At 38.5% G+C, this 15,491-nt stretch overlaps 1 protein-coding gene across 2 annotated transcripts in view; it reads right to left on the reverse strand.

Moving 5' to 3' along the window:
• Positions 1-13,927: 13,927 nt before the first annotated feature.
• Positions 13,928-15,491, reverse strand: part of LOC105922827 (NLR family CARD domain-containing protein 3-like) — a 55,743-nt gene continuing 54,179 nt past the window's right edge. For both annotated transcript variants that reach the window (XM_036129457.1, XM_036129458.1), the window contains exons 8-9: positions 15,137-15,307; positions 13,928-14,237 (exon numbers count right to left, since the gene is read on the reverse strand). In XM_036129457.1, the coding sequence (XP_035985350.1) occupies positions 14,228-14,237; positions 15,137-15,307 (181 nt within the window). In that variant the 3' untranslated portion in view covers positions 13,928-14,227. The remainder of the gene's footprint in view (positions 14,238-15,136; positions 15,308-15,491) is intronic.

The following is a 15,491-nucleotide window of genomic DNA, read 5'->3' on the forward strand; positions in this document are numbered from 1 at the left end:
GCTGTTAATGTTAATACGATGGCAGGGAGGGAGGGGGGAGAGGGGGGCGGTGTCACCGGCAAAGCTTCACAACTATTGGCCAAGGCCTGCCTCGCCGGAAAAGAGCCTGCATCAGCTGGCCGCTTTCCCAGAATGCACCGGCGGCCACAGCTTGATTATGGACAGCGCTAACAGAGATCACAGTGGTAAGTTAAAAATTACCTTTCCTGCTGCTGTTGTTCTTTAAAAGTACGTTTGAGGCGACAACATTATACTGTTAAGCTTCCCTATATGGCCTGTTTACAGAGTTAGTGTGTAATTAAAAAAGAAAAAGTCCGACATGAGTGGACCACAGTGATCCGCAGATTCATTCGGGAGCGTCAGAAAGCTATGGTGCATTCAGGAGCATGGGACATTTCATATTTACAAGGAAAGAGGCATACAACGGAACAGAACTTCACTCGTACAATATTGTGTCTATCCAGAAACAGTGTAGGCTTTCTTACAATACTGAATGCTCTATAATTGTATTTCTGTTATTTTTTGATTATGCACACCTGCTAGCTTTTTATTCTGAAAATTCTAATGTCCCATGCTCCTGAATGCACCATAGCTTTCTGAATGCGCTGTGCTGTGTAGATAGATGCACGTCTGATCTTCCGCTTAAGACAACTGTTGTGTGAATGACAAGAGACCACAACAAATAAATCAGCCATTCCTCTAGGGAACGCGAAAACCTTTGCGAGGGAACGCAAAAGTATTCTGAGGTAATGCAAAAAAATATTTATTTTCCCCATGTCCCCTAAAGGGCTCTGTATACACTTCCCTCGGCCTTGTCGTGTGTCAAGTGCTGCTGGTTCTGATGCCGTTTCTTGTTGTTTTAATGCGGCAAAACGTTCATTTATGTGTTTATCTCACTGACTTGTGTTGCTTTATTAACTCAATACTTGCTGGAATAAATTATAAATGTCTCCCAAGGACGACAGCAGCATTAAGGACAAAACGCATAAGCAGAAGCAGTTAGTTATCAGCTATTATATAGGTTACAAAATATGTTCGGTCTGCGAGTGTCATGTTAGTTACACATAGCAGAAGCAGTTGTGATATTGCCTAGCTTTTAGGTGTAACATGGGTTCTGTTGTCTGTTCATCTTTTATTATGAAGTATTACATAATTGACATTTATATTTTAAACAGGGACCACAGAAGGAACCCTAACCCTAACCCTAACCCTGCCGTTTCTTGTTGTTTTAATTCGGCAAAACGTTCATTTTTGTGTTTATCTCACTGACTTGTGTTGCTTTGCTAGCTCAACTGTGCCAACTGGTAGTCATTTTAAGATGCCTATTTCCTACTTTTATCTTAAAAAAACATTGAGGATGGTATTGAACAAGGTTGATAAGGTTGAAATTGTGACCATTTCTCTATAACTCATGGGAAAACGAAAACACAATTTTAACATAACATTGCAGGGTTAAGGTACTTTGTTGTACCTACTGACCACAGCATTGATCATTAAGATAGGAAAAGTCATTTCTATGTCTGCCCACTTTTACAGTGATTATTCTATAAATTATGTGCAGTTAGTTCAGTTCATTCTTAGTGATATGGCAAAATTAATCAATACATCTCACAATGAGAATCTTTACATTATAAAAACACCAGAGAAGAGAAGCCATTTGTTACATTTGCTATACTTGACTAGTTTTACAGGACTATACATTTTACTTTTTCTTTCTTGAGAACTATATTAATTTACATGTTAACCAGGTATAGTTTTATGATGTGAAAAGGTGAGAAGTTAAAAACCAATTATGGTAACATTTGGCATTTTTTATTTACAGGAAGAAACACCAACAAAACATGTGAGGATAATGATAGAGGTGCTGGTGACCCTCTTCTGGCTGGCCGGCGGTGCATCCTATAGGAAAACAGCCGACATCTTTGTGATGCCCTTGTGTGCCAGGTGGTGCACAGAGTCATGAACTCCCTGATGGGGATCATTAAAAAAAAAATTTTCTTCCCAAAAAGACCAGATTTGGAGGGAGTGGGTGCTGGTTTTGCCCGCCTTGCCGGGATCGAGGCGCTCAAAGAAGCAGTCGGTGCCATTGGTGGGTGACGTGCGAATTGTTCCACCTGCAGAGCCACAAAAGAAATGTTATTTAAACAGAATATTCCCTTCAATCATCCTGCAGGGAGTGTGTGATGCACGGGGAAAGATTTTGAATGTTTACATCGACAATGTAGGCTTTGTCCATCACTCACTGGTACTGTGGCGCTCTCCGCTGTATAAAAATGCTTTATACCCACCTAAGGGATTTTTTTCCTACACTGCAATGGTGTGTTCCCATGCCTCCTGGACCCAATCACCTCCCTGATGCCCTATCGCCCGCCAGTTGCCATTAAGATCTCTTACCTTCTTGTCCTTAAATAGAGTCAACAATGACACAAAATTGATACATAGATTATATTAATTGGATAGAACATTAAGACATATCAGCATATTACCTAAATTACAAGTTATTTTATATTTGGTACAGTCCAAGTGGAGGCACACTACAACAGGCACCACGCCATGGCAAGAAACATCATTGAGTGTGCCTTTGGTGCTATAAAGACGTGGTGGTGTTCCATTTTCTTTAGGGCACTGGAGGTCCGCCCGACGTTTGCCCCAAAAGTAATCACTGCCTGCTGCATCCTTCACAATATTAGTATAGAGGCAGGGGACCAGCTTGACGTGGAGGAGGAGGAGGTTGACCCAGAGGAGGACGGCCATCCAGCAGCTGAAGACAGCAAGCTGTCTGGAAGCTGCCTCCGAGCCAGACTGGCAGCCCGGCAGAACTGGCTGCATGTTTAAGTGAACAAGCCTACATGTGACCTAACCTAGATCAGTTGTAGTCATGTACACATGCTGAACTACCTGTAAAACACATTAAATGAGTAAATTAATTTCCATTCCTGTTATTTATCAATTGTATGTTTGTGGGTGTTCTCTGTTTGTCCATGGTGTTTATAAAAGTTAATTATTTGTTTTAAATCATATGTTAATTGTTTTGAACATGTTACATCTTGACTCTGTTCCAAAGTTAAATCATTTGTATAAAATGTCTTTTTTAACACTGTTACAATTGTTTTCTTTCCCCTCTCAATTCTTTGTGTCCTTGCTCAAAAGAAACTCACTTAGATAAAAAAAACATTTATAGATTTTATTTAAAACTTGTCAAGTTTTTCTAAAAGGGACATATTTATTGGCCCTTTCGATAGCCAAACGGTTTGCCATTTTAGTTAATCTGTACAATATCCTTCAGCCCTGAGTTTTCTATGGTAATACCAGAAATGTGGTGTGAATAATACATAATGTGAGCTAATATTATGCAGTGAGTTTTGTTATTTTACCTTATATTTTTGCACCAAATTGTGCCACTTCTTTTTGGCCTGCTTCGGTGTGACCTGCAGGCCAGAAGGTCTCACAAAATCACTAGTTGAATAGAAAACAAGTTTAGTGTCACAAGAGCTGAACATAAACATTTAGGCAGACATAAATAAAAATTACTTACTGCCATTCGGTTTTGGAGGAGTTCCTCCTGCCTGTAAATAGGCCCTCATTGGGAATACGCCAGTTGATGATGGCCTGGGTTCCTTCTGTGGTCCCTGTTTAAAATATAAATGTCAATTATGTAATACTTCATAATAAAAGATGAACAGACAACAAAACCCATGTTACACCTAAAAGCTAGGCAATATCACAACTGCTTCTGCTATGTGTAACTAACATGACACTCGCAGACCGAACATATTTTGTAACCTATATAATAGCTGATAACTAACTGCTTCTGCTTATGCGTTTTGTCCTTAATGCTGCTGTCGTCCTTGGGAGACATTTATAATTTATTCCAGCAAGTATTGAGTTGATAAAGCAACACAAGTCAGTGAGATAAACACAAAAATGAACGTTTTGCCGCATTAAAACAACAAGAAACGGCATCAGAACCAGCAGCACTTGACACACGACAAGGCCGAGGGAAGTGTATACAGAGCCCTTTAGGGGACATGGGGAAAATATATATTTTTTTGCATTACCTCAGAATACTTTTGCGTTCCCTCGCAAAGGTTTTCGCGTTCCCTAGAGGAATGGCTGATTTATTTGTTGTGGTCTCTTGTCATTCACACAACAGTAAACCGTGAGAGCCGACATGGGTTTTGAAACTGCAAAGCTTTGTCTTAAGCGGAAGATCAGACGTGCATCTATCTACACAGCACAGCGCATTCAGAAAGCTATGGTGCATTCAGGAGCATGGGACATTAGAATTTTCAGAATAAAAAGCTAGCAGGTGTGCATAATCAAAAAATAACAGAAATACAATTATAGAGCATTCAGTATTGTAAGAAAGCCTACACTGTTTCTGGATAGACACAATATTGTACGAGTGAAGTTCTGTTCCGTTGTATGCCTCTTTCCTTGTAAATATGAAATGTCCCATGCTCCTGAATGCACCATAGCTTTCTGACGCTCCCGAATGAATCTGCGGATCACTGTGGTCCACTCATGTCGGACTTTTTCTTTTTTAATTACACACTAACTCTGTAAACAGGCCATATAGGGAAGCTTAACAGTATAATGTTGTCGCCTCAAACGTACTTTTAAAGAACAACAGCAGCAGGAAAGGTAATTTTTAACTTACCACTGTGATCTCTGTTAGCGCTGTCCATAATCAAGCTGTGGCCGCGGTGCATTCTGGGAAAGCGGCCAGCTGATGCAGGCTCTTTTCCGGGGAGGCAGGCCTTGGCCAATAGTTGTGAAGCTTTGCCGGTGACACCGCCCCCCTCTCCCCCCTCCCTCCCTGCCATCGTATTAACATTAACAGCTGCAGTCAGACCAAGTGGAAAAAGAGGAAGTAATAAAACACGAAGCAGAAATACACGAAGTGGAAAAAGAGGAGGTAAAAAAACACCAAGTAAAAAAAAAAAAAAACACCAAGTAGAAATACATGAAGTGGAAATACACGAAGTGGAAAAAGAAGAAGTAAAAAAACACGAAGTAGAAATACACGAAGTGGAAAAAGAGGAAGTAAAAAAACACCAAGTAGAAATACACGAAGTGGAAAAAGAGGGAGTAAAAAAACACCAAGTAGAAATACATGAAGTGGAAATACACGAAGTGGAAAAAGAGGGAGTAAAAAAACACCAAGTAGAAATACATGAAGTGGAAAAAGGGGAAGTAAAAAAAACACCAAGTAGAAATAAATGAAGTGGAAAAAGGGGAAGTCAAAAAACACCAAGTAGAAATGCATGAAGTGGAAAAAGGGGAGAAGGAAATAAAAAGGGCAGGCAAAAATTGGGTTGGTAAAAAAACAGTTAGAAAAGTTAGAGGCAGAAATAAATGATTGTTTCAGAAATATAAGGTTAAAATAAAATAGAAAAAAATATTTATGGTGGAGTAAAAACATGCTTTAAAAATGTTGCTTTAAATACAAGAATTAGAAATACATGAAGTGGAAAAAGGGGAAAAGGAAATAAAAGGGCAGGTGTAAATCCTTTGGGTAAAAAACAGCTAGAAATGTTAGAGGCAGAAATAAATGGTTGTTTCAGAAATACAAGGGTTAAAAATAAGTCAGCATAAAAGCAAGAAGAAAAGTAGAAATAAAAGTGTAAGTTAAAATAGATATTTTTTGATGAATAATTGATGAATTGTTGAAGAAATATCGTATTTTTATTATTTTGTCACATTAAATGGCACACAAATTCATATTATTAGCCACTTTTCTTAAGCCATTTTATATTATTAAGTCCTTCATTTATTTCTGTGTGTATTTTTAATTACGGCAGGATTGGTCCTCCATAGTGTTGAGCTTTAGTGAGAGGTTACGCACAGCTGGATAGGGGGCCAGTGTATTCACTCCTTCAGCTGTAGCGAATAGGTATCCATCAAGTTGCTTATTTATCTCATGGGAATGTGTCTGCTTGACATTGGAGAAGAAGTCATCTTCATCAGAAGAGGTTGATGTGGTATCAGCAGACCGAAGACATTCATCGTGTTCTGGCAGATGTTCCTTGATGTAACTAAGACCTTGATTAGAAACACAGAATCACACCAACAAACTCATATTATGTTATTATTACTCTAAGTAAACAACTGCATAGAATCATTGTTGGATGTAAAGGTTTTTACAAAAAAAGCAAACAAACCTGTCATTGCAGGTCCAGGAGGTTTTGAACCTTGGAACGAGAATGGCTGCTGCAATTAGCTCTGGCTCTGACATCATGCTCTCAAACCGCTTCCTCAAACCTTCAAGAAGAGCATCAACAGGTGGCTTGCAAAATCTGAGTGACGGTCTGGACTTTTCAAGCTTGGTTGTGAGGGTGGTGATTGTCGGGAGCAGCCAGCCCATCTGAACGTTGACTTCTCCTTGTAGTATGTTTAAGGACTTCGCAACTGGACTCATGGTGGTGACATATTCCCCTAAAAAGGCTATGTCAGCCGGACTATATCTAATAGAAACAGAAGAAAATGAACAAACACATATTTCAACATAATGTAAACAGAACCACTGTACAATGCTGGACATTTATTTATTTGTTTATGTACCTACAGCAGATAATGTGGTAAGCATTTCTCTAACAAAATAAGAACACAATTATACATTAACATAAGCTACTTACATTGGAACATTGAGTGCAGCACAGACCGTTCTCACAGACCCCTCTCCTTGGTCTCTAATGATTCTGACCACACGTTCCACGGCCATGAAAGAGGAGTTCCATCGAGTTGAATTAGGCTGTAACAAGTGAAGCTTACAGTGTTCCTCTATAAGCTCTGCATTTTGAGGAGACCTTGAGGCTTTATTCCAGAGAGCCTGGCACTTAGAAAAGGCTGATCTGGACAATTTCTTGTAAGCTTCTCTGTTATTAGCCCGATCAACATTGACTGTGGAAACTAAATTTAGTGAGTGGCATGCACACCGATGATGTTTCGGCAGCTGATACTGAAGACCATCATCTTCCTCCAGAATGGCTTCCACATCGATGAATTCCACCTCCTCTTCACCATCAGATGCATCACAATCTTCTACTACTACTTCTTCGATTGTGCCTTCTGCAACTAACTCTTCATTGTTATTTTCATCCTGCTGACCAAAGACACGGAACGCTTTGACAAAATTCGACCCGTTGTCTGTTGTTGTTCTAACAACCTTTAGACTTATTTCATACTCTGCATGAATGTCGGTCAAAACAGCTGCCAAGGCATCAAATGTGTGGGAGCCCCTTAGTTGACGGCAAGCAAGGGCAACTGAATGGCGTTCAAAACTGCAAGGATCGAGCCAGTGGGCTGTTACACCCATAAAGCTCCTTCTCCTGGCCGTCCAACAATCAGTAGTGGTGGCAATGTATGGTACCATTTTCATTTCGTTCTTGAGACGTTCTTTCATTTTAGATGTAGCTGAATCAATCTTGCGCCGCACAGTTGTGCGGGACATGACGGCACTACTCGGTTGTAATTCTGTAATAAGGTCTTGGAAGGATGGTTTCTCAACCAGGGAGAAGGGCTGGAGACCTTGAACAATGAAGCGGAGGATAGCCCCATCAATCGTCTTCTGAGACACCTGCTTGATCTCCAGCAGCTTCAGTTGCTTCGCCTTGAAGCCTGTTCCACCTTCTGATGGCCTCTTGCAGGCTGTTGAAGTCAGTTGACAGTATTCCCCCAGATGCGTCTCATGCCTTCTCTGTAAAACACAGTATAATATTTCAGTTTACACTATAATAAACTAATAAATATTAGAAAATATACCCAGGCTGTTCTCTCATGTAGTCTACATAGCAGTATTATTAACCCTCTGGTCCTCTTCGTTTAGGGGTCACACATGGCTTCTTCCCGTTTTAAAGTGACCGAAGCTATTTTTTTTTATAAATGCAATATTTCACATAAAAATAGAGTGCAGGCCTTTAACATAAATAAATTAAGTGAGAAAAGCTCACATAGAGAGGCTTTTTAATTCGCCTTGTTTTTTTAGACATGATTTCTCCATTTCATTCGTTTTCTTTTATTTATATATTTATTTAGACATTCTAAAAGACTACATTTTGATATTTTTAGATATTTCTGTTAGATAAATATCAGGTTGTGCATTGCGATTACAACCAACCATAACATTTGGTTAGATTAGCTAGCATTTTTGCTAGTCAGTATTTGATCATTAAAAAATCTAAAAAAAATAAGGGATGGATAGTGATAATTCAAAACACTTTATACAGACATTTTGCAATTAATTGGTATTTTATTCAGTTTAATCCTATAAATAGTAATAGAACAGCAATTATGATCTAACAATAAAAACATAATAAAATAACATAACAGCAAACAATCATTATCAAACTGAAGGTTAAAAAAGAGGAATAAATGTAATAATAATAAATATTATTTTGACTATATACATACAAACTGTAATTATTTTATGTATTATAACAGATATCAGGAACACCTATTAGGCCAGTACTTCTCAAATAGTGGGGGCGCGGTGCGATACCTGGGGGGGCGCGTGTGACCCTGGGGAACAGGCTTTTTTTTTTGGCCGTACTAGTATAAAGTGCAATTGCGCATCCACTACAGTAGGGGGCAGTGGCGCTCTCATTGTTACTTCTGTCACATTTGCGACAGTGCAACATTTTACGACTTACAAGACAACAGGTTTGCCTTGGTTAGCATTGAGTCAACAGAAAGCTCCGACTGCGTTCTGTCTATGGCCTTCGTTATTCAACATAACAACCCCCAACATGACAAAGTTTTTAACAGGGATGAAAAGAAAAGCAGAGAGAGACAAAGATAATGAGACAAAAGAAAGTCACCCGAAAGCTAAGACGAGGAAATACGACGAAGCGTATTTAGCGCTTGGCTTCACTGTGACTAAAGTTGGAGAAGACGAAAGACCGCTGTGTTTGGTGTGTCTAAAAATGCTCGCAGCGGACAGCATGAAGCCAAACAAATTAGCGCATCACTTAAATACGTTACACCCCAATCACGCCGATAAACCTCTAGAGTTTTTTCAGCGAAAACGTGCTCAATATTGCCAACAGTCATCCCGCTTTGTGAAGGCTACTTCAGTAAACCATCGTGCGCTGTTAGCATCATATAAGATGGCGTACCAAACTGCGCAGTGCAAAAAGCCCCACACCATAGCAGAGGAGCTGATACTGCCTGCAGCAATAGACATGGTCTCTGTCATGCTGGACGACGCCAGTGCAGCAAAACTAAAAACTATCCCTCTGTCCAATGACACTGTCGCCAGTGTTGGTCAAACATGTTTACAGTTTAAACAAGGATTTATTTATTTTTAATTTCAGGCATTGATGCACTTAAAATCTTTTCTATTGCAGACTTAAAACACGATTTAATGAAGTTATTCTTTGTAAGTTTGACCATATGTCTCTTTTTTTCTTTTCTTTAATGTTAATAAGGATAAAATCTTATGCAGAGATGGATAGTCACGGTGGGGAGTGGGGGGCGCAAATAGTTTTCTTCTTGCTAGGGGGGGCGTAACAGAAAATAATTGAGAAGCACAGGTATATGCTATTGTCAGGCCAAAGTTAGCCACCTGAATGTCTAGCTACAGCTGGCAAATTGGCGGGTGCATGTGGCTTCGATTACTTAAACGTAACCGAGAATGTAAAAAGCTGCATTATCGTACCTAGCCAATCATTTAGTGCACTTTTCTGTAGCTAGTAGAATCTGTCTTAGAAATGTAAGGAATTTTATTTTAATGTATGTACCTTGACATGCTTCCGCAAGTTGGAGGATGAATTTTTGTAGGCAGTGATGAAGTTCTGTTTGGGTAAACACAGCAAACACTTGAAGCGAAAACTATCATTCAATTGTTCCGAAAATTGAAATAGTCGGGCGAGGTGGGGCCACGGGTTGACACATTCCCGGGATGGAACTGCTGCGTCTTCATCCATTGTTCATCTCTTGTCTAATAAATCTGACCATGGAGTTGATTTCGGCGGGCAGCTGAATGTGATTGCTGATAGGCTGTCCCAATCAGTGGCGCCTTGCCGCCTGCACAATCCAATCACGTTTGAGAGGGAAACAACAAATTAAAGGTTTCCGAGATTTTTTTATTTTATTTTACTTTTTTAGAATTTTTTTTTTTTTTACTCACAGTTATGGATAGAAATGTAGCGGAGTAAAGAGTACAATATTTACCTCTGAGATGTACTTGAGTAAAGTCATGAGTACTCCACAAAAATTATACTCGAGTAAAGTACAGATCCCTCAAAATTGTACTTGAGTACTGTACTCAAGTAAATGTACTCCGTTACTGTCCGGCTCTGTTTGGGACCAATGTGATGATGGGACATCAGGCCCAGCAGGTCCAAAGGTTGGACATAATGATAGAAACTGCAGAGCAGATTTCTTAGAAAGGATTGCTATTAAAGCCTCATGCAAGGCTCATGTTGAATATTCTCTTGTCGTCCAAGGTCTTTATTATCTCATTAGAAACTGTACTGACAAATCAGAAATTCATCAATGATTTTGCTGTTTTTGTTTCAGACTGATGGCACCATGATGGTGACAATGGATGCCAACTTTGGCCTTGTGAGAAAAAGGAGCTCTGGAAGAAGTGTGACAGAGGCCTTGATGGTAGCAGCATGTTTGTGAGGGATGAAGATGGAGAAGAAGATCTGCTGTCACATCCTGATGGCTCCAGACCAACTGAAGAGAGGAAATATTGTCATATTTCTCCTGTCATTCCTGTGTCTTAGTCCTCATTGCCTCTAAATTATGTTTCTGATAGAGAACAAACTGATTTCTGCATTTGCAGATGTTAAGTGTTGGGATCCTGAGTTTCTTTGAGATAATCTGTATTTTGTTCCAGTTATAATAGCTTGACTGATGACCTCTGTTTTCCCCATTGATCAGGACTGCAGCAACTTCAAAGCTGCAAATTTACTTTGATCCGGAACCAGCAAAGCAAACGTGACATAACTTTTGTATTTGGAGCTGCTGCCACCATGAAATACCATTAATGTTATTGAACATGACTGGTGGAGAAAGGTGTGTTCATTAATCTGTGCAGAAGTCATTACCTGTGGTTAAAGATGGAAAACCGTCAAATGCTTTCCAGAGATGCTTAGTTCTCTGTTTTTCATATTTTCTCTTGTATTTATCTTTTTTTTCTTCTTGAAACAGGCTTGCAGATCCAGAATCTGTCATCAGTAAGCTGCTGAAAAGATGTTGGGACAAAAACATTCATCTGCAACTCATAGACGACGCTGCGTGGGAACATTTCTCACAGATGCATGTGAGCATATTCCTGAATGTTTGACCAAATATTTCTGTTCATATTATTACCTCACTGTATTGTGTTGATTAGAAAACCAGAGAAGCTCTTCCTAAAGGTTTCTGCATGGCTGTAGCGGCATTTCATGTTTACGGATATAAACTGCTGGGTCATCTTATATTTTATTTGTTGGGACTAAAACTATTTAGCCAAATTGTAGCAGATGTTTCATCCTAGGTACACACTTGCACATGAATAAATTATTCACTCCATTGTTTGTGCCACAGTTTCCAACAGTCTGCTCCGAGCTTTTCTGTTCATCCCAGATTATGTAGAGAACACGAAGGCTGCCTGGATCTGGCCTAACAGTTTGGATCCATTTAAGGTTCTGATAATGTGGATCCATAGAAAGCTGAAGCTGCTCAGCAGCGCCACCTGCTGGTCTCCTATCCTCATGGAGACAGAATGAATCCTGGAAACCAGAGGAAACATCCAGAGAACAAATGTTTCAGAACAAATTAACAGAGAAATGTTCCTTTAAGGTTCCCACGTTTCCATCAGATGAATGGTCTCTAAAGCTGCTCTTACTGAACCACACTGACAGTCCAGCTTTTCATTTCCACTCAGGGATTTTTAGTGAGACACATTCAAGTGAGACACGACCTGCTGATGTTTGATTCTAATGCATGTTTTAAAGGTAGAAACTGAACCAAAGGATCCAATTAACTTGATAAACTTCTGGTTTTAAACTCAGTTCTGACTAAATCTAATAATCCCTGTTTGATGCATGAATCAGTTTAATAACTCCTAATTTTAACCCCAACTTTAACTTTGAAATTCAACACATCTAAAAGGATTTTCTCTGGTGTCTGCTTGGATGCCAGATGTCATCTTTCTCAGGTTATAAAGTTATTTATGTAACAGGGAGACGATCTGAGGATCCAGGTTCTGTAGAGCTGGTTCTGGTTAAATTTAGTTTTGACTAAATGTAGTCGTTTGATGCATGAATCATTTTAACAACTCCTTTTAGCCCGGCTTTAAAATCATCTAAATAGGATTTTCTATCTTAATGTATGTCTACTTGGATGCCAGGTGTCGTCTTTCTCCTGTTATAAAGTTAAAATCATCAGAAGCTTCATCCTCTGAATGAAGAAACCATCATTTAGACACTGAGCTGTTTGCAGCAACGGATAAAATGACCAGAACTGCCCAAACATTTGCAGGAAACACTAAAATATAAAAAACATCCAGAAACAGCATCACAATGAAGCAAAAATGCAGCCTGAAAACTTTAGAGTTGAGCTTTATTTCTGATTTTTTTTGTTACAGGTTGGAAATGAATCAGAGAAAGATTAACTTTATATTTTTATAAATTTTAGACCAAAACTGCACCCAGCCACTAAATGTAGCTAAGTTTGGTTTCATCTTCATTGATCCAAAGAGACAAACTTAATGTTCAATCTACTCGATTTACAGCCAACCCATTTTCCTTAATAAATATATTCACAAATCAATTAGGGAATTACCACAGGATTACTGATCACTAACATCAGGCATGATCTTCCTATTTTCAGTAGTTTTAATCAATTGCGCAATAAAATACCCAAAATAGATAGAAATTGAACACCTGAAGCTATTGCTGTGGTTAAGGCTGACTTGGATGCCCAAATGTGGGCGGAGGTTTATGTAACTCTATATGATACTATATGAGAAGTATAAAAATATATGACATGTGCAAAATGTCATATATACCATCCATATATACCATTTATTTCTTTAAATCTTCCGTACCTAAATTTTGTGTAAATGTGGGGGGAAATGATTTTAAAAAAATCATTGAATCCATTTTCCTATTACAAAAGAAACCTATCTGCGTAGTCAACCACTTAGAATATTTTGCCCCAACAAATCTATATTAAATGAAATATTTTAAAATCATATGATCTTTTGAACTGAACTCAGCACTTTGGATGCACAAAGAGCAAATTTACATGTTTCCTTAGTGTATCCAAGAGTTGTTCAGACTTGAGAATCCAGCTACAGTCTCAGACGTACTAGTATTTGCCACAAAGCCGAGGACAAGTCTAGAAATGTGTAAATCCATCAGAGGAATTCCCTCAACGGTCAGCTTAAGTGTTGTAAAAGAATCATTATATATATATTTAAATTTGTAAATTCAATATTATAGAAAATTACAGAAAACAGGATTAATGGTTCTCAGAAAATAATGAGAAATGAGTGGGAAGGGGAAGAAATGGAAAGAGTGAATGAAGTATATGTATCCATTTCATATACATAGGTGTATATGAATAAAATGGAATGGTGAAAGCAAAAAGAACATTGGTAATAGCAGAGATTAAATGCAATTGTCATTATTGTTGGTATTTTTATCTCCTTTTTTGTTGTTTTTTATGTTTCTCAAACTGAATTTCAGTGTTAAGTGAACTTAGTCTCATAATATCAGTGTTTCTTTTGTTACCATCTTTAATTACATGTTTCAATTGTATTCAGGGTTTGGCAGAACAAGTTTTATTATTATTATTATTAATAATAATAATAATAATAATAATAATAATAATAATAATAATAATAATAATAATAATAATTGTTATTATTGTTATTATTATTGTTATTATTATATAAAGATATTATTATATAAAGAATACTTATACTATTATAAGTATTCTATAAGTATATGCTACACTAAAAATGGTAAAGACCTTTAATGGTTAACAAAAATGTAATTCTGACTGTTGACCGGTGGTTGACTATAATATTTTGTGTTGAAGATCGAACTAAACTACTACAAACAATATCAGACACTAAATGACAGACATGATCAGATAAACAGGATCAACATCTCTAAGGTCAGAGTTCATCATCTGGATCCAGTCAGAGTCTCTTTAAACTCAAACTGCTGCAGCTTCAACCTCTGGATCATCAGGACAGCTCAGCTTCTCTCCTCTACAAAGATCATCAGATCCTCCTGCAGAGAGAAGGAGCAACATAGGAGATTAGTGAGTGTTTCCAGCCTCTGGAAGCTGAACATGAACATTTTATCTGTTTCTGAAACATTAGCTGACTAAGAAACATGGAGGCTGTCACTGAACACATCTGGATTAAACTAATGACAGAATTAGTTCTCACTGTTCTCTTCTCCTGCATTGTTTACATTTCAATTTTAATCACTGCTGCAATTTTCCTACATTGTTTACATTTCAATTGTTTACTTTTTAATCACAGCTGCGATGTATACTGTAATTTACAAGCTTTATGCAACGAAATTTCGTTCTGTATGCACTCTGTACATACAAAATGACAAATAAAGATGTCTAAGTCTGAGTCTAATTCTAAGAAGGACACATGTCCAGATCTGCTGAGTGGACTTCAGCAGAGCTTCTGCTCTGTAGAAAGACCACATGGTGACTAAATGTAATGATGGCTGTGAAATCAGTGATTTGCAGGCTGCAGTCAGACTGATCTCAGAGCTGTGACTAAGATGAAACTGATCAGCTGTTTTCTGCTGAAATGAGAGAACAAAGAGTCTGAGATCAGATCTGATGCTCCCATAGCTTGATGAATGAGGACCACTGTCTCTAGACATGGTGGAAGGCTGTCAGATGGAATCCAGCTGCATTTCCTGGAGACATGAACACAACAACAACAGTCATCTTCACATGAACACAAAGACAGGAACACAACAAGCTGCTGGCTTCTCTGATTGGCTCATTGTTGTCTTTGTGTCCAATCAGGAAGCCTGTCACCATTCTCCTCCAACCGAGAAGCTGCAGCTTTACTGGAAAAACTGGATCTTTGCTTTGGTACCAACTGGGTTCAGAACAGTTCTGCTGACAGCAGCTGGACTCACTCCAGCCATCTACTTACACAGATTCCAGTTTGTAGTCTGGACTCTTTACAAGATCCTGCAGCTGCTGAACATCTGACTCCTTCAGGTTGTTCTCTCTCAGGTCCAGTTCTGTCAGATGGGATGGGTTGGACTTTAGAGCTGATACCAGATGTTCACAGCTGATCTTTGACAACCTGCAGCTCATCAATCTGAATATAGAATGAAAAGCTCTTCAACAATCAACAATATCAGAAGTTTCAATAGTTAAAACTTGTTTAGCAGTTTTTACAGACCTGGGTCTCATTAAAAAAACTTTGTGTGGCATCCGTACTAAAAGTGAACGCCAACAAAAAACAAATGGAGTATAGCAAAAAATATTCAGATTTACAAAAG

Source organism: Fundulus heteroclitus, unplaced genomic scaffold (genome assembly GCF_011125445.2).
Source record: "Fundulus heteroclitus isolate FHET01 unplaced genomic scaffold, MU-UCD_Fhet_4.1 scaffold_172, whole genome shotgun sequence".
In the NCBI taxonomy this organism is placed as follows: Eukaryota; Metazoa; Chordata; class Actinopteri; order Cyprinodontiformes; family Fundulidae; genus Fundulus; species Fundulus heteroclitus.